The sequence below is a fragment of the Saccostrea cucullata genome, unplaced genomic scaffold, assembly GCF_032062105.1.
Source record: "Saccostrea cucullata isolate Sc308-1 unplaced genomic scaffold, CSIRO_AGI_Scuc_v1 ctg9637, whole genome shotgun sequence".
In the NCBI taxonomy this organism is placed as follows: Eukaryota; Metazoa; Mollusca; class Bivalvia; order Ostreida; family Ostreidae; genus Saccostrea; species Saccostrea cuccullata.
In genome coordinates, this window is record NW_026938683.1 from 13,778 (window position 1) to 33,057 (window position 19,280).

Genomic DNA, 19,280 nt, shown 5'->3' on the forward strand with positions numbered 1-19,280 from the left:
TAATCGATAATGATCGATTCTCAAATATTTAGATGAATTTTGAAAGAAACTTATCATATAATTCGGATATCAGTTATATTTTGGGAATTATTTTGTTTGCGCATGAGAGGAATTTTGTATGTTGTTAGGCACTTCCGGAATAAATATTTCCTAAATTGGCATTCTGTAAATTCCAACAATAATAAGTGTTTTTGAGCTCAATAAAGATGTCGAGCAAGGTTAAGAAATATATTGATGAATGTCGAGGAGACCAAAACAACACAGAACTTGACTTGGTTGATAAAGGAGTCGCGAGTCTAAATATACCAGGACTATGTAAGTAAAACCATGGGTTCTCTTCAAATAGTCCCTGTGCTTATCATAAAGTAAGGGAAAAATTGATAAGATATATTTAAATGCAACCTCAATTAAATTATGATTTTAACTTTTTCTTGGTTATTATTGATCCATGCAAGGTTTAAAAGTTATTGCAATACTTCAGTACTTTCTCAGTTGCTTTTTCTGATTTTTCTACTCTAGTGGACTTGAAGCACCTGACAAGACTGACACTGTCTCACAACAAAATCAGCGGTATGTATAAACAAGCTTTAGGAGAGACTTTATATACAGAGAATCAGTAAACTTGATTGATATATATTTATTAGTTTCTCCGAAAACTATTGACAGACATATAATTTTTAGTTTACACTCCAAATCAACATATTCTCTCGACACCTTTTATATGTAAGATAATATTAATATTTGATAATTATTAGTGAGACAAAATTTTCCTGACTTTGGCAATTTTGATATAATTCTAAATACATTACAAATACTCTGAGATTAAAATTTTTGTGAGCAGACAAATTTGTGTAATCACATGAAAACAAAGTTGGCAAGAATAAATAGTTAATTACAGTACTCTATCAATTCGACAATTGATTGGCAAAGAGAAATTCCTGCAATATTAATTTTTATTGTGTTTTAATGATGACCATTGCAACTTAAGACACAATCATGGCAACTTGAAGATTTTCATTGAACATTACATTTTGATTTCACATCATCATTATGTACAAGATTTACTATTGTCATTTCAGAGGTCCCAGCCAATATAACAGAACTGGCAAATCTGGAACATCTTAATCTATTCAACAACCACATAAAGGTTTGTATTATGACATTACAACCATATACCAGTAGTCATGCATATATTTCACAATTCTACATCTTATATATATATTGTACATTTTGAGTTTGATGATTTTATTACCTTGAGAAACATTGTCACATACATATATAATTTAATGAAATATTACCAAGATTTCTTTTTTATTAATTGTTTTTGCTTCAAATAAATAAATTTATATATTTTAACTGCACCACAATTTTGTATTTCAATTGATGACTTTTTGTTTTAATTGTAGGAGCTTCCCAGCACCTTAAATTCCTTAATGAAACTGAAGATACTTAATGTTGGGTATGTGTTGACAACTTTTCTACATTTGTCATGCTTATGTGCTATTCTTCTGATTACTGAGCTGTGCATGGATAAACTAGAATTTGTCACACAAGTTTTTGAGAGACTTCCTGAGTCTTGATAATTCATCTGATTTAACACTTCTAAAGTCAATATAAAGTAGAGGAAGGGTTTTTTGCTATTTTAAAAGATTTACTTGTTTGTAGTTAAGTTAAGCAGAGTATGTATGAAATGGTGATGGCTTATTACACATATTTTAGAATGAATAAGTTGAACATGTTACCTCGTGGATTTGGTGCCTTCCCAGCCCTAGAAGTTCTGGATCTGACATATAACAACCTCAGTGAAAAATCCCTCCCTGGAAATTTCTTTTGTTTGGGTAAGCTCAAATGTTTTCAATAATGCTATTGTGACTGCAAATTTAAGAGTTGACAGTTGTACATATACAGTTTAACTTTGGCATTTCAAATACAGATATCGCGATTACCATGGTTGTAATTTTGAAGTCCCAACGCTTTTTAGCTCACCTGAGCCGAAGGCTCAAGTGAGCTTTTCTGATCAAAATTTGTCCCTCATCTGTCTTCGTTGTCGTTTTTGTTGTCGTAAACTTTTCACATTTTCATCTTCTTCTCAAGAACCACTTGACCAATTTCAACCAAACTTGCTACAAAGTATTCTTGGGTAAAGGGAATTCAAGTTTGTTCAAATGAAGGGCCACGCCCTTTTCCAAGGGGAGATAATTATGAATTAGAGAAAAATTAATGGCATTTTAAAAAAAAATCTTCTTCTCAAGAACCACAGGACCAGGAAAGATAAAACTCATGTGGAATCATCCTCAGGTAGTGTAGATTCAAGTTTGTTCAATTCATGACCCCCGGGGGTAGGGTGGGGCCAAAATGGCCGATCAAAGTTTTACATAGGAATATATAGGAAAAATCTTTAAATATCTTTTTCTCAAGAACCACTGGGCCAGGAAAGCTGAAACTCATGTGGAATCATCCTCAAGTAGTGTAGATTCAAGTTTGTTCAAATCATAACCCCCGGGGCTAGGGTGGGGCCATAATGGCCGATCAAAATTTTACATAGGAATATATAGGAAAAATCTTTAAAAATCTTCTCAAGACTCACTGGGCCAGGAAAGATAAAACTCATATGGAATCATCCTCAGGTAGTGTAGATTCAAGTTTGTTCAAATCATGACCCCTGGGGGTAGGGTGGGGCCAAAATGGCCGATCAAAGTTTTACATAGTAATATATAGGAAAAATCTTTAAAAATCTTCTTCTCAAGAACCACTAGGCCAGGAAAGCTGAAACTCATGTGGAATCATCCTCAGGTAGTGTAGATTCAAGTTTGTTCAAATCATGACCCCCAGGGGTAGGGTGGGGCCAAATGGCTGATAAAAGTTTTACATAGGAATGTATAGGAAAAATCTTTAAAAATCTTCTTCTCAAGAACCATTGAGACAGGAAAGATGAAACTCATGTGAAATCATCCTCAGGTAGTGTAGATTCAAATTTGTTCAAATCATGACCCCCGGGGGTAAGGTGGGGCCAAAATGGCCGATCAAAGTTTTACATAGGAATGTATAGGAAAAATCTTTAAAAATCTTCTTCTCAAGACTCACTGGGCCATGAAAGATGAAACTCAAGTGGAATCATTTTCAGGTAGTGTAGATACAAATTTGTTCAAATCATGACTCTTGGGGCTAGGGTGGGGCCAAAATAGCCAATCAATGTTTTACATAGGAATATATAGGAAAAATCTTTAAAAATCTTCTTCTCAAGAACCACTGGGCCAGGAAAGATGAAACTCCTGTGGAGTCATCCCCAGGTAGTGTAGATTCAAGTTTATTCAAATCATGACCCCTGGTGGTAGGGTGGGGCCAAATGGCGATAAAAGTTTTACATGGAATATACATGTATAGGGAAACCTTTTAAAATCTTCTTTTCAAGTACTTCAAAGCCATGCTTAATGACATTTATAGGGAATCATCCTCAGGTAGTGTAGATTCTAGTTTGTTCAAATCATGACCCCCTGGGGGGTTAAAATTCAAGCGCCCCAAGCACCCCCCTCCCCCCACCCAACCTAAGTAAACTTTCAGTTCTGATCTGATATGTGCTTTTTCCTAGCCAATTGCTCAGGTGAGCGATGTGGCCCCTGGGCCTCTTGTTTCTTTTACACTTAATATTTCAAATCCTTGAATCTCAACGTTTTTTCTTGGTCACCATAAGAATTATTTTAAAAGTACACAAACTTGTAAAATCTTCTTTTTCCCAGACACATTAAGGGCCCTCTATCTTGGAGACAATGATTTTGAATATCTGCCCCCAGAAATAGGAAAACTAAAAAATCTACAAATTGTAAGTATTTACAAAAGTACAACACAGATGAATGTATTATGGAATTAAAAGAAAATATTAACCACTAAGGAAATTATTTCTTTAATGTCAATAAAAATTTATTATTCAGATTGTCCCTCTTTTTCTTTGATGGTGCCCTTCAGATTCTTTACATTAACAATATGATCGTATTTGTTTGATTTCAGCTCTGTTTGAGAGAGAATGATTTAGTAGCATTACCAAAGGAAGTGGGAGATCTGCCTCGTCTGAGAGAATTACACATACAGGGAAACAGACTGACAGTGTTACCACCAGAAATAGGTAGCTATCTACAATTCTCAGGGAAAGTGTGGTTATACTTGATAATATTTAGATGTATTGTCGATTCCTTATGTGTAGGGATAAACACCCAAGTAAAATTATGGAGATCATAATTGTTTTGTTTTTATACAAATTTAAGATTTACAGGAAATAATAAGAATATTCAATAAATCATGCCTTATTTTGTCATTTTCACCACAAATCCATTAAGAATTGTGAAATAACTAACTTTTTGGAAATTAATTTTTGTTGTTTTCTTCATCTAAGGACTCCCACTATTTACACTGTACAATGTATGTCCACCACAAAATGTTTAAATTTCATTTCATATTTGTCCGAGTCAAGTGTACTTTGTTGTCTTTGTTCTCTAGCTTTGAATTTAACTTGTGTATGGTTCTAGTCACTCATGTATTATCTAAGTATGTTGATTTTGATTACAGGTAATTTAGATCTAGTTGGATCTAAACAGGTATTCCGTGGAGAAAACAACCCTTGGGTGACACCCATAGCTGACCAGTACCAAGTGGGCGTTTCCCATGTGTTTGACTATATTCGATCAGAAACATATAGATTGTAAGTGGCACTTGTAATGTCTCATTACATAATACATATTTATTGTTAAATTTGTAAGAGATTGAAGTTTAATTGAAGAAACAGATCATTATTTTTAGTTTTAATCCATATACATATAAAATATAAGAATTCTTGACCTGCAGACTTGAATTATTAAATTTATTTTTTTTCAGTTTATATGGCCGTCATATTGCCGCTGATTCTCCTCCGCCAAATAAACCTGCTGATAAATCAAAGAAGATTAGTCGAATGGGCTGAACCAATGAAATACATCGAGGAGAATGTGTAAACAAGACCAGAAATCATCTTATTATAATACTCAAAGCTACAGGTTTACATATAGAGTAGCCATTGTGTGTAAATGTCCAACCATTTGTTACAATGAAAATTATGCCTTTTTTCTTTAGGAAACATAATTAAATTGTATTTATGGCATAGTAGGAGCTACAGAGCTTAAAACTTCCAAATGTACAGAAGAATTTTTTTTCAATGCTGGTGCTATGTTGTCTTGGGGTACTTAAACATTGTATTATTGATACCCATTAAACCCCATTATACATGTAAGGGGTATTCCATGTAGATTGTGTTTTATCTCCCATGAAAAATTAAATACTAGAAGTATTATAAATAATATTTCATAAATAATATTTTCATGCTTGTATTTCTTTATAAAGCTTTTGAAAGCTATTTTATAACAATTGCTGCAATATTGACTGATAGTCTGAAATATTGCTCATGCTTTCATCTTTATATGCTATAAATTCAGATATAGAATCTGTTGAAGACTGGATGTTTTTTCATGCATCATATTTTTCTTTCATCTTATTTAAATCCAAATTTCTATGTCCCAGGGTTGTTGCTGTAAGCTAATAATCCCAGTAGTAAGGGAAACTTAACAATTGTTTCTGACATTGTTAAGACTGTGTACTATCTGCTGATTGCATGCTAACTTAATGATTTAAAGAGGGGGAGAAAAGAAAACAAAATAATAGCTACGTGTAATATTACTGCATTTTACAAATGTTTAAAAAAAATCATCATTTAGAGTGAAAAGTTTTATACAAAATTTTTCTATCATTTATGAATGCATTCTTGTATGTGATATTTTTATATATTTAAATTGTGTACATGTATCACGTATTATATACAGTGTAATTACATTACATTATAACAAATAAAATATCTGATATGTAAATGTTTTCTTATTGCTTTCTTGATTAAGTGATATATGTCCTCCAGTATTACATGTACTTTTGGATGGACCCCCTCTCTCCATGCTTGAAGTTTATTTTAGATGGATTCTTTTTTCCATGTCTATTGAAATTCTTTCCAAAACATTTTTTCTGACTCCTAAGAATTTGATCAAAACAGTATTCCTGATATGACAAAATACAAATGAAAAAAAAAATTAAGATAATTTATTCTCAACAAAATTAAATTACAATTATAGTCTTTAAATTATTGTTTCATACTGTCTGAAATGACTCTTTCCAGATACATTAATTTGGCAGAGTTGCCTGGATTAGTTGCCCATGTATTGTATGGTATCTGAAAATAAAAATAAGTAGTACAAATCTCAGTTTACCTTGGACTTACACTAAGGTGTGGCATTCTCAGTGTACATAATAAGTGTCTCTCCAATGGCGAAAAGATTCTCATTGGTTCAGAAATAAATAACATCAGGAACTTAAAATTGTTGTTGACAACAATGAGACGACTTAAGCCCCACCCCTTTGCTGTAGGAGAGGCTCTACTGGAAAATTTCTACAAGTTGACATTGGCCAAATTTCTATCCCATGTATATTTCAACAGTGAATGAAAGCTGTGTAAATTTCACATGCTTATTATGTAAGGTCGAGAATGCCACACCTTACTGAAATTCCAAGTTTAACTGAGAATTGTGCTAAAAATTCAATACAGAGTAAATTAATATTTTTGGAATTTTTTTATACTCACTATAATTTTACAAAATACCTTGCACATATGCATATATTTACAAAATACAATTTTATTGTCAGTGAGTACCTACCACCACCACTTTGTATCCTAGAGACTTGAGATGTCGTAAACACATGCTGACATCTCCTGTGGGCTTCATTATAGGTTTAATTGTATTTTGGTATCTTAGAACTTTGATGGCAACCCTGAAATTGCACATTTAAAAGTGTATATGCCATTCAATTTGCAATGCCATTAGCTGCAGAACACTAGCTCTCTGCTTGAGAAAATTCAGACAGAAGAAGCAGAGAGCTACAGATCCATGCGTTATAAAAGCCTTCCATTTATGCGGCCAATTTTTTGTTGCTCACTTGAGGTATTATTTCTTGTATTTTTAACTTTCCCCAGCTTTAAGAATGATATCTGATAATTAATCATGTATGTTGCTTCTATTCTTGATACTCTATTTATCTTTAAATGGGCCCAAACAGCCCTAATGTGGTTTTGGAATGTCAGTTTAAAACATTTTCATTCCGACGTCCATGTTGGAGATTGTGTGTAGAAATATCTTAAAAGGACATATGCTTGTTCCAAATGAGGTAAAATATATGGTAAATTATCATATACCATTCCTAATGCGAGGAAAACAATAAATGCAAGAAATAATACCTAAAGTGAGCAACAAAAAATTGGCGGCGTAAATCGAAGGTTTTTACAATGCATTGATCTGTAGCTCTCTGCATTATCTGTCCAAATTTTCTCAAGCAGAGAGCTACAGTTCAGCAGCTACAATGCCATTGGATTGAAAACATAAATTCATATATTTTTCAACTTTACTTTTTGTACTTAAACCACAACTTGAAAATTCAATGGACTACTTAAAAAAATATATATATACATGCCCAGAAGTTTATTTTTAAAATTATATTAAAGTTTTTAAAGAGGGACGGTACCACATAAAACTGAGTGGAAACTAATATCAAATTGAATGTATGAGATAAGTCCTCACCCTTACAGTGTTTATATAAAAGAAACAGAACAGCAATATTTGATGTTGAAGCTAAAAATATATATACAGTGTAAATCATGATGGAAACTAGTATCAAATTGAATGTTGAAAGTGTAAATCTGTAGTAGAATGATACATACTTCTGAACACTGGATCCTTGAGTACTTGAGAATGGAATTACTTTCCCATTGTTGTCAACCAGCAACAACACATCTGAATTGCACATAACAGACATTAACAGTCATTTAAAAGTTGCTACATATTTTTTTTTTCCATCAATAACTTACTTTGTATGAAATATATTGAATCAGAGCTTGACAGCAAAATTGAAGCTGAAGTTAAATACATATAGAATTTATCACATTAAATTATATGACATTAAACATTTTACCAATTTCATGTCCCTGAGGAGTAAGAATGTTTGTCTGAACATCATCCTCCATGTTCCGGTCCAGAATATGAGCCATTTCTATCACACCTTCTACCGTAGAATCAGGCTGAAATAAAGCACATTCACTAGCTTTAACAGCAAGCCTCCTTATGAATGCAAAAGCCTTTTTCCCCCTTCTCTTTCTGCCATATACTCAGTATACATGTTGCTTAATCAGATTAAACACGTTGTGCTTAGGATATGCTCAAATAATCAGTGCAATATGCAATATTGTATAAAGGGAAATGTTTGCCCTTGTATACTTTGCCCCTCTTGAACATAGTCAGTGGGCATATAAACTGGATTAAATGCAGTAAGACAGAATTATATCCCTTCTGATACAAAGAGCTTGAGAAAGCTTAATACATTAATCTGTGTGGTAGAAAAAAAAACTGTATACAGAGTACCTCTCACCATACATGTATCTAGTTAGTGTAAAATAATATAAAATCACCTTGGAGGTCTTCAGTGGTTTAAGATTTCTTAGATTAGGCTTTGGAAACTGGAAATTAGGAAATGCTATGTTAGCCTCGTATTCCAACTGCCTAATGCTTGGCACCATCGCTGGGAAATTCTCTGTGTGAAAAAAGGAAAAATATTATCAACATGCATATGTCTCAACATTTCAACAAAATCATCCTGTTGTGTATGTCAAATTCTTATACATTTTATGTTTTTGTATTGCATCTCATACAAATTATGCATTAATAATCATCTGGTGAACTTATCGTCACCTATGAATTTCTTTGAAAAGTAAAAAAAAATTATCATGACTTATTTCTCCTTTTCAACAAATGTTTTGTTTCCCTTAATTTACCCTGTTCTTTATGCTGGGTATTTAATGATTATATACATGTATGCCTTTTACAAGTATAAACATTTGATTACCTTGCATGATATTTACAAAATTCTGCTGAAGCACTGTAGACAGAAGGCCTTCATCAGAGAAGTCACTCCAGCCTAGGGCCAATACCATATTGAGCCACAGCTTGGGATTTTCTTTTATTATGCTTGTTGTTCTCAACTGTTCCACCATTTGCAGTATCACATCTTTTTCTTGGCCTGTGAAACACTGAAGTTTACTCATGCTATATATTGCATGACATAGCTGACTTGGGGACAAATGTTCTTGAAATTTGGGGAATTGTGAATTTTGGACAAAAACGTTTTGTCCAGAGGAGGCTTCAACCACCTCAGGTGTGCACAGGACATGAGGACAGAGGAGAGGTCCTTTAAATTCTGTACTGTCCAATCATCTCTCAACTCCCATGACACCTTAGAAACTCTGTCTGACAAAAGCCCTAGCATGGTAGAGTCCTGAATGTTCAGAACACTTAGACTTGTCATGACAGATGCCAATGAACTGAGGGAAACAGTGTCGGTCATTTTCTCTTTAATGCAGTAGGCCAGGGATTTTATTAGAGGTAAGTTTCTTCTTTGGCCTTTGGACAAGGTCTGCAAGGTTTTGATGTTTTCATCCAAACTAAATGTTTGCACTTTTTGTAGAGCTTTCTCCTCCAGATTGTCAAGCATTGAAGTGTCTGATGTCCTCTTACTTTCTTGTAACATTATATTCATCAACGATATGATTTCGGCACCCTTCTCGACCTCCATCCACCTCCTCGAAATGTTCCTGATAATCTTTTCCCTAGCATCAGGACATGCTTTGCTTTGTTTGGACATATCATACAATCCAACTGAAGTTAAAATACTGAGTTTGTTTAAATGATTAAGTATATTTTCCCACACAGCTTTTTCCTGACTAAAACTTAAAAATCGAAATTTCCTATTTAAGGCTAGAATGTTCAGCAATTCATGTTCAGTGTAAATTGTAAAAGCATTTAGGATGCTAGCAAACAGCCCTTTGATTTCCTTACAATAAAGCAGAATCTGTACTTGCTTAGAACTACTGGCTCCTCCTTTCAAGTTGAGACCTTTCAGAATGTTAAGGAAAACTTCAAGATGTTTGTGTTTATCTTCTGTCTTATGTGCCTCTAAAATGGTGTCATATAATTCAGTTGCTTCAGCTTTTCCTCCTGTTTTGTTACTTTCAAGTACATGTAAAATGCACAGGAATGTGGGATCTCCCTCAAATTCATGGGATGAAGTTAATGTGTTTCCATCCAATGTTGCAGGAACGCTGTCAGTTTCCTCTTTTTTGATGGATTCTTTTTTGAACGATTCTGAAGCCTTGATTTTATCAGAACTACTTTTATCAACCTCTGTAGATATAGAACACGAAATGATATTGGGTTGAATATGCTGCTGCCATTTCTCAAGGTGAGGAAATCCTTGGGCGCACCTTCTCACACCCCTGACTGCATGACGCAAAGGAAGTAATTGTCTGAAGGAAAACATCCTTTACGTGATTCTGTAAAAGTATGAAAATATTTTTACTGATGATCCAAATGATGCTATTCTTTGTATCTGACATGATAAAGGATATATGCAAATGTTGCAGAGTAGCAAAATATAAAATGGAATAGATAATTATTTTTATCTACAAATGCAAAATTAAATTTGGATTTCTCAAAAAATGTCAAATTAACTCAAGGTTGGAAGCCAGAAGACATTTCAAAAATTTCGTTGTGGTTGATAACTTTACACAATTACTGTTACATAGCATCCTTTCCTTTTCATTTTGAGGAAATTCGAACTGAAAACATTATGTAAATCCAAAATGATTTTTCTTTCCAAGAATTCTGAACGTATCAATTAAAATACAACAAAAATATAACCTTGATATCTTCTGGATATTTCTTCTAGAATCGGGGCATGATATTTTAAATTATAGCGTAACAAACTGTAAAGCAATCTCAGACATCGTCACGTAAGGTCAATCTGACTGGTATCCAATCTACCCCGGAGAACCAGTTTTGTCTAGTATTTCAGTAAGTCGATCATTTTTCTTTCCACTTGATATTTTCGCATGAACTTGAGAAGTTGGTATATGGTTTTTTTTTTAATTCAGAAAACTTAGCCACAGGAAAATTTTGGCCTGTAATATAGTTAACGCTTTAAGAGTCAGTCCGCGAGAAAACCATGCAGAACTGTCCAAATCGAAGGTTGTCATATCTTAATGAAATTTGGTGGGTAGTTAGACTTTATAATATGTTATTAAAAAATGACCCAAAAAATTCCCATCATTCAACATGGCAGCCGTAGGCGGCATCACCTCCTTTTAGCACATTTAAGTGCAAATACACTTAAAAAATTCAAGAAAAATGGTAAAATTCACATTTGATTTATTTTACTCAAAATTAAACTTGCATTTCCATTAAGGTATTTTTAAGTAACATAAGACTATGTTCTTTCAAAACTGACATTTATCATAATCAAATATGCAATATATCAAAGGGCAGACAACTCTTGAAAATTGGCATGATGCCAATTTTCAAGCATTGCAAAAAGTATTACAAATTTGATGCCCCAAATCTTCCAAGACCAATCTTTGAAATTAATTTTTTTGATTTTATTGTGTAAATATAACTCTAAACATTATCTTTGCAAAATATTGAGCTTGGGAAATAATAAATAATTGAGATATGGGGATTTACAAATTGCTAATTTTCGAAAAAATTGCTCAAACTCAAATGGGTGGTTTATGCAAGCTATTCAATCGGGTAGAAAAAGGTGAAATTTCACGTGGGAGTAGGTGGAATTTTGTGTAAACAAATAATTAACTATGTTCTTAAATTTAGGTACTAAGTTGCTATTTCTTGTAAGATCTTTTTATTATTTCCAAAATCCGAAATAAATCATATTTTCTCATAGATGTATTCATTATTTTCCGTCTTTAAATGTACAAAATACAGGTAAATCTTAACATCTATTGTTATTTGCAAGTGGGAATAGGTGGAATTTTGATTTTTGAAAAGTGGGAATAGCTAGAAGATGGGTTACAAAGTCAAATATAGAACTTTAGATTATAAACAATTGTTGTTAGATATTGAAACATGTAACAATTTTCTTTGAAATAACAATTAAGATTGAAAAATATTAAAATTAAAAATCAAATTAAACTTAATTGTCAGAAATTACCCCTAATATGAGGATTAGCATTTTTGCCAATTGTTTAGAAATGAAAAAAAGCATAATAAATTGTATTGGCTTACTTGCAATTTTTCAACAATCATATGAATATTCATGTTCCTTACATTTTGTAAGTTAGTTTCTTTTTAATTAATAAAAGGGAAATTACAAGTATTTAAATTCAAACGGACTCTATTTCAGTATCATTCATATAAATTTTGAGACTTGAACATATAAAATTTGAGCCTTCAGTAGTAATTTTAAATTGGTACAATCTTATAAAAATACTGACAGGAGATGTTATACAAAATACTCTAAAAAGGAGTTTAAGAAAATGAAAGATGCTGGAGTTTACTCTTATCCCACCTCCCGAATCAAACAATTGTCTTCTTTTTTCGCTTGGCAAATTCTTTTAGGTAAGTTTAATTACCCCCCCCCCCCCGACCCTTTCAAAATCGTTTCTACATGTATGTCACTGCTATGACTGCGATTTTCGTGAATAAGAGATTTTATGAACACGAATCAATCAACTTGAATTAAATAATGGGGGATTGAATTTATAAAATATATATTGTTTATAAATTTGTGTATTTAAAGTGATTTAATCTAAAATAAAAAATATAATACGTTTTCCGTTCCTCGTTTTAGCAACACCCCTCCAGAACCCTTATCTTTTTTCATTATTTTATCCATTTCAATATTAGTATGTAAATTGTGGGGAGGTGGATGGAGTTAAACGATTGGGTACTAGATACACTCGTATATCTAATATCCTGACCTTGATCGACTGACACGCCCCCTCCCCCAACTGTTTTCAGTGGATACATATAACATTTAAAAAAAAAATTATCTCTCTCTGCAATGGTATTAATAATACCATCATGGTTATTCAGAAAAAGTATCAAATATTAATTTACAAAGCCTTATACAATTTTATTAATAATGCTTTGAAAATAATTTTGACAAAATTTGATAGCCCCCCCTTAATTTGAATGAATATGAATCCAGTCTTTTATCATGTTTATAGCCGGTTTTAAATTTTTACCACTTTGTACTGCAAACTGGCAAAGTTTTGGCTGCAGTAACGACTCATATTTTCGGAAGGGGGGGGGGGGGGCAGTACTCTCCCCCAAATAATTTTGACAATATTTATCGCGGAGGGTCCTATATCGGCGGGGTACCTAAATCGGTGGCATCTCCTTTCGAGCTGATGATTTTTAATGGGAGATCTGACTTTATCAATATATGAATGTTACGTAACACAGTAGTTTAAAGTATGTAATGTAAAATTAAAAATATTCCTAGGAATGACGGTGTTTGGTTAACTCAAAAACACACTAAATTTATGAAACGTAAACAATTCACATGTAGATTGAAATAACCAATTATTTTTGAATTTGTTGAGAGTATGCAATCAAATGCCTGTTTGCATTCTTATATTTTCTCAACTGATGACAAATCAAGTTGCTAAGACATTAAGAAAACTACGTACGTTTATATTGAAAATATATGATTTTAGTTAGTCAGTCCTCCATGATTTTTCCCATCGCTTATTGCATTATTACATTTTTCATATGTGTTTTTCTTTTTTCTTTTCCTTTTCATTTCTGATTACGTATATCATATACTTATACCTCTGATCTAGCTGAATTTATATGTTGTAAATATTCTTTATTGTCCTCATGTACCTGAAATGGTTTGAGTGAATAAAATGATCTTGAACTTGAACAGGGGCCAGGTGCCTTAAAAGTGGGGGGGGGGGAAGGGGGAGGGCAGCCAGAGAAAAATATTTTTTACTTACCTGGAAAAGTTGACAAATTGAAAGTCTAGTTGCCCCCCCCCCCCCCCCCCCCACACACCCACTATTAGTGATGTATGAAAAATGTAGTCTGAAAATTGGTACTAAAAGTAACTGACATTGAGAAAAGTTGACCTTTTTTTTTTTGCTTGTCAACTTTTCCAGGTAAGTAAAAAAAATTTCTCTGGCTGCCCTCCACTCCCACTTTTAAGGCACCTGGCCCCCGTTCAAGTTCAAGAACATTTCCTATACTATAAGTAAGGTTGCGGAAAAAAGTTGGGGGCAGCCCCCCCCCCCCCCCCCCCCCCCCCCCGTTGCTACGCTCCTGAAATGTATATTTTGATTAAAAATATTCTGTTATTATTTGATTTAATTTTCTATTCAATTGTACTTGTTAGGAAAAATTTTGTAACCGTTAATCACCATGAGATTCATGTAGATTCCCAGAGGACAGAACCCTTTAGAAAACATAGCTACTACATGTATATGCCCCAAATAAAAAAAAAAACAACTTCTGATGAACTTTTATTTATTTTTTTTTTTTTACTTTCTATGGAATTCTTGGTAGTTGTCAGATAATGTAGGTTGTCCCCCCTCCACCACACTGAAATTGCTTCCTACGGGCCTGCTATTTGTTTATTCAAGCTAAGTTGTTGTTTCTTTCTTACATTCAAATATCTTAAAATAAGTTTTCCCTCTTTCATAGTGCAATAATGCTCCACAACAACTCCCTAGGTGAAGAAAAAATGATCATACATGACTTTCTTCTTTCCATATTGACATACCTTTTTACCCAATAATACTAAAGAGTTCCAACAAGGGGAGATAACAATTTAACTCCAGTAAATTGGTAACAAGGGGCTAAAATAAGCAAAAGAAAGTTATATGAAGTATCAAAATCAGTTATTCCTCTTCTAAAAAAATATATTAGAGTAAGAATCTTCTCTTTTTCATTTAAATACCATAGAAATAATCCAAAAATATGGTAAAAGACTGTTATTTAAAATATGTGAAATTGTAGCAAAATATATGGTATTTCAAAGTTAATTTACAACATGTAGATATTATTTCCCAAGCTCAATATTTTACTACAAAGTAGACCTTAGATCATTCTTATTGTAACAATTAATTTAATTTAATTTCAACCTTGGTCTTGAGAGAAACGAGCATCTAAAAATAGCTAAAAAATCATACTAATTTATTTAGGATCTATAAATAGATGTGTAAAAAATAAAATATTCATTTGAATTAAGTTTTTCCTCATTAATTGTGTTAATTGGACCATGACTTTGAAAATAAAACAAAATTTGAATATAAACTGATGACAAAAGGTAACTTTTTAACTTGATCAATTTGTATACATTTTCCATTAAATTTTGTGTGATTTTCGACAAATATGCAAATGAGCTGTTACTATAAATAGATGCAGGGTTCGATATTTTTTTGTGGATATTCTACCTTTATGTAGAAAATTTTAAGCCTCTAAAAACTCTCAAGTTGCAACCTTCCATTTGGACGATTTTTTTAATTTTGCATGGTTTTCTCGTGACTGGCTCTTTAATATTTACATGTTATCAGGGACATACAAACAATTGGTGTAGCAAATAATAAACAATTATCCACTGGTTGTGAGTGGGATAGCTCTTTTATCAAACCCGCGACAGGGAACTATTATCCGAGGGCTTGCCCGAGGGGAATAGTCCCTGTCAAGGGTTTGATAAGAGAGATATCCCACTCACAAACAGTGGATAAACGTTTTATTATACTTAAGAAATAAGGTATCATTTTTTGAGTTTTATTGAGATGTAAAACGGGTTGGTCACGTGATCAAATCCCATAAAGCCCGAAGGGCTTTATGGAAGATTTGATCATGTGTCAACCCGTTTTACATCTCAATAAAACTCAAAAAATGATACCTTATTACTTATATTTACATTTGTGACTTATTCATACTTTATATTTGCTTGATTGTTACTTTTAACGTGTGAAATGCGTTAATTTTTCAAACCCAACGGCATGTATGTAATCCACTAGACGCGCGTCGACCCTTTATGACGTCACAGAGAAATTACGTGGAACGTTTATCCAAACGCACATCTATGACCTCTTGACCCCAAACCTGTATTTACACAGTTATAAAAACGCTTGCCTTCAGTAGTGTTATGTAAAGGAAAACATTTGCAAATGTAAATATTGATGTATAATATAATTTCTGAGGTTTGAATTTTTTGGAGTAATACTGCAAGAATAATCTGAAATCCCGATGACGTCACAATGCTACTGAAGTCATTATGACATCATTAGACAATAGATTTATCGCTGGAAATCAAAATTGGAGGCAAATATTGCATGAAAATTTTCCGAGGGTGGATAGCAAAAACTATACCCCGGGGTATAGCTTTGCTGTGCGTGAACTATAAAAGATAGCTATTTTACCTTCTGAACTTTATATAGGAAACATTTTAACAGAAGTATAATAACAAAAACTCTACCCCGGGGTATAGCTCAGCTATGCGTGGACTATAAAAGATAGCTTTTTTACCTTCTGATCTTTATATAGGAAACATTTTAACAGAAGTATAATAATGTATACTAGATAATACATAAAAATGTAGTCACTCATTTATAGCAGAAACATTGTTCTAATATCAAATAGTTGACGTAAAAATAAAGATAAATTATAAGAACCCTTAAATACAACTGGTTTTCACCAGTTATTTCAGGGGCCTATATAGGCCTACTATCTTAGAAGTCAGCTTGACATACGAGAAAATTAATAGAAGGTGCATTTAAAGTGAAGACAACTTGAAGTCAACTGCTTGTATTCCTAAAATTGTCAGATTTAACAATTTTTTTAAAGCAAAGTCTAAAGTCTTGTGTTAAAGTTAAATTGAAACATTTTATTTTTCTAAATTCTTAAAAATTTGTGATGATCGGACTTAAAAAAAGCTACAAAAAGTACCAAAAATGCTGGAAAATGCACCATTTAGAACCATGTAAAACAAAATTTTCTCGGGGGAGGACCCCCCGAACCCCCAACTATAGGTAGGTGACACCCCCTCCGATACCCTCCCTCTTCAGCCCTTTGGGCCTCAACCCCCCCCCCCCCCCACACACACACACACATGATTTTCTGGATCCGCCACTGTAATTGTCATTATTATGGATTGTTTGGTTGAAGTATTAAGGAAAGTAGATAATTTTGTATTGAATATTTTCTCTGTGCTTAATAATTTCGGACAGAGCAAAATGAAATGTTTTTCATTCTTAATATCCCCATTTCGACATAGGATCCAGGATTTTTTCCCGGGGCGGGGGGGGGGGGGGGTCCACCCAGTCGAAAAAAATAAAACACAGAACACAGAAACTTCTTGACAAGCAAAAAGAGTACATTCAACTCCTTTTCAAAAAGTGGATAAACCTATTTAGTGACTTTGTGTAAAAAAAAAAAAAGTTTTTTTCGGGGTAGGGGGTCCAAAGTCACTTTTAGTTGTTTTAGTTGCTTTAGTATATACATTTGCGAACTCTACAGATACGACGGGGAGGGGGTCAGACTCCCGACCCCCCTCTACATCAGCGCATGTATTTATTTTACTAAATATCATTGGCGCTTGGCATCTTCGCAACGTAATACTGTACAATTTTTGACAACAACCTATTTTGACCACTGAGTCCAGAAACTGTCAGTTGACTTCAATGGCGAAGGAAAACAGTTTAAAGGATCTCGCGATAATGTCAAAAGTTTTATCATAGACCACTTGTAACATTGAATTCGCCATAAAATTTTCCCAAAGCAGAGTTCCTCCTCCTTTCCTTTTCTGTCAACAAATATTATCTTCTAGAATCATGAGTAGGGATATTGAAGCTCAAGTCTCCACTGATACAAAACTAATTGGGAGCAGAGCAAACGAGGATCGATGTATAAAGAAGAGTAGGATCAGGTGGCATTAAGGAGAAACTATCTACTGTCGCCCTGTGCTCATGATCATTGCCATGAATTCGTATACGGAAGAATCTCTAAACAAAGTCAGTGGCATTTCAACATGAAAAATGTCAGTCAACATTAGACCTAATGATAACCATTCATTTACTGTGTATTAATCGTTATTAACTCTGCGTGTTGAAAATTTTATAAATTAAAATCAAAGGCAAATAATTATGTTCTACACATTCACTACAATATTAAATCGAGAGAGTTCAAAGTATGAAATTCAAGAATTCATTAAACGCTTGTTTAAGCTGGATTTTTCTTGTAATACTCTGTGAATATGTTGTTAGAAAAATATTTTATTTCTAAAAAGGCAAAGAACCCTTAGGGTATGGAACACAGGGGGAGGGGGTGGGGGGGGGTCCCGTTCTCAAGCACCTGTGTATAAAGGATGAGTTGGTTAATACAAGAAAAATTAAGAGAAGGTCTGGGTATTCCAGAGGATGCTTGCTCCTTCTAGACCTGTACATGCAGAATTTTGGCGAGCGCTCGCGAACGTTCGCGCTTCCAACAGAAAAATTCGTGAGTGCTCGCGAACGTTCGCTCTGCTGAATAGGCCTGCATTCTACTTAAAATCGTATCGGCTAACCTAACAGCTTGATGGTACTTCTATATCTATTGAACGGACAGGTAGCCTCCCAACAAAATCACGGATTTGGTCCCCTTCAATATACTTATTAGAATCATAAAAGTAATAGATTTCTACTTTTTGGTGTATTTTTCATGTGTATGATGATTCTTTTAGAAATCATTACTAGAATCAAAGGGACACAATGCTGGTTCGGTCTCGAGGGATGTTACCAGCGCCATTAGGTCTCGCGTTATAAAACCTCGAGTAAATGCCAACCGCCTCAAACTGGTTTTGCCAGCGAATCACATGTCACATCTCCACGTTTGGTGACCCTGGTACATGTAATACCTTGGTGGCTGAGTGGAAGAAGTATGATGTCACAAAACTACAACAACTAGAGAAAAGGAGAGCATTCACATTGGAGCTGAAAATAGATTCCATGTATTGGAAGGATTGCAAATGGTTGAAAACATCTGGAAAAATATGATAAAAGGTTACAACGAGACAGAAGACAGCATACTTGGAGTAAAAGAAAAGGGACAAAAACCCTGGATAAGCAGATTCTTGGAAGGTGGTAGAAGGAAGCAGCTAAAACTCCAATTTGCCAACAGCGGAAGGTTAAAAAAAGCTTAAGAAATAAATACATGTATTCAATTACTGACAGAGAGGTAAAATGCAGTATGAAGACATGATTACAGAAGCAGAAAGAGCAGCAAGTAATGGGCACATGAAAACAGTGTATGAGATAACTAGAGTGCTAAGTAATGAGAAGAAAGACATGACAACATCTAGAAAGGATACATCGTCGGAAACAAGAAGGC

General features: G+C 33.7%; 3 protein-coding genes across 3 annotated transcripts; 1 reads left to right on the forward strand and 2 right to left on the reverse strand.

Annotated features, from left to right (window-relative positions):
• Positions 1 to 124: 124 nt before the first annotated feature.
• LOC134250918 (ras suppressor protein 1-like) lies at positions 125 to 5,834 on the forward strand. Its single transcript, XM_062733286.1, has 9 exons — positions 125 to 315; positions 520 to 570; positions 1,080 to 1,147; positions 1,407 to 1,459; positions 1,720 to 1,838; positions 3,738 to 3,820; positions 4,006 to 4,120; positions 4,561 to 4,693; positions 4,867 to 5,834. The coding sequence occupies exons 1-9, from the start codon at positions 207 to 209 to the stop codon at positions 4,949 to 4,951; spliced, it is 816 nt and encodes a 271-aa protein (XP_062589270.1). The 5' UTR covers positions 125 to 206; the 3' UTR covers positions 4,952 to 5,834.
• Positions 5,835 to 6,096: 262 nt separating this feature from the next.
• Positions 6,097 to 9,214, reverse strand: LOC134250920 (uncharacterized). Its single transcript, XM_062733288.1, has 6 exons — positions 8,959 to 9,214; positions 8,525 to 8,646; positions 8,032 to 8,137; positions 7,781 to 7,853; positions 6,723 to 6,837; positions 6,097 to 6,241 (listed from the first exon to the last, which is right to left on the reverse strand). Exons 1-6 carry the CDS (start codon positions 9,155 to 9,157, stop codon positions 6,152 to 6,154), a joined length of 705 nt encoding a protein of 234 aa, XP_062589272.1. The 5' UTR covers positions 9,158 to 9,214; the 3' UTR covers positions 6,097 to 6,151.
• Positions 9,159 to 10,967, reverse strand: LOC134250916 (uncharacterized). Its single transcript, XM_062733284.1, has 3 exons — positions 10,809 to 10,967; positions 9,316 to 10,441; positions 9,159 to 9,182 (listed from the first exon to the last, which is right to left on the reverse strand). Exons 2-3 carry the CDS (start codon positions 10,426 to 10,428, stop codon positions 9,159 to 9,161), a joined length of 1,137 nt encoding a protein of 378 aa, XP_062589268.1. The 5' UTR covers positions 10,429 to 10,441; positions 10,809 to 10,967.
• Positions 10,968 to 19,280: the final 8,313 nt, after the last annotated feature.

Bases quoted from the DNA above. Each gene is read 5' to 3' on its own strand.
- LOC134250920 (XM_062733288.1), bottom strand. From the start codon at position 9,157: ATGAGTAAACTTCAGTGTTTCACAGGCCAAGAAAAAGATGTGATACTG. The intron at 8,138-8,524 runs GTGATTTTATAT...GCTTTATTTCAG, and splicing joins AACCACTGAAGACCTCCAAG to CCTGATTCTACGGTAGAAGG. The intron at 6,838-7,780 runs GTATGTATCATT...GTGCAATTTCAG, and splicing joins CAAGGATCCAGTGTTCAGAA to GGTTGCCATCAAAGTTCTAA.
- LOC134250916 (XM_062733284.1), bottom strand. From the start codon at position 10,428: ATGTTTTCCTTCAGACAATTACTTCCTTTGCGTCATGCAGTCAGGGGT. The intron at 9,183-9,315 runs GTACAGAATTTA...TTTGTCCCCAAG, and splicing joins AGTTGAGAGATGATTGGACA to TCAGCTATGTCATGCAATAT.
- LOC134250918 (XM_062733286.1), top strand. From the start codon at position 207: ATGTCGAGCAAGGTTAAGAAATATATTGATGAATGTCGAGGAGACCAA. The intron at 1,460-1,719 runs GTATGTGTTGAC...CACATATTTTAG, and splicing joins CTGAAGATACTTAATGTTGG to AATGAATAAGTTGAACATGT. The intron at 3,821-4,005 runs GTAAGTATTTAC...GTTTGATTTCAG, and splicing joins AACTAAAAAATCTACAAATT to CTCTGTTTGAGAGAGAATGA.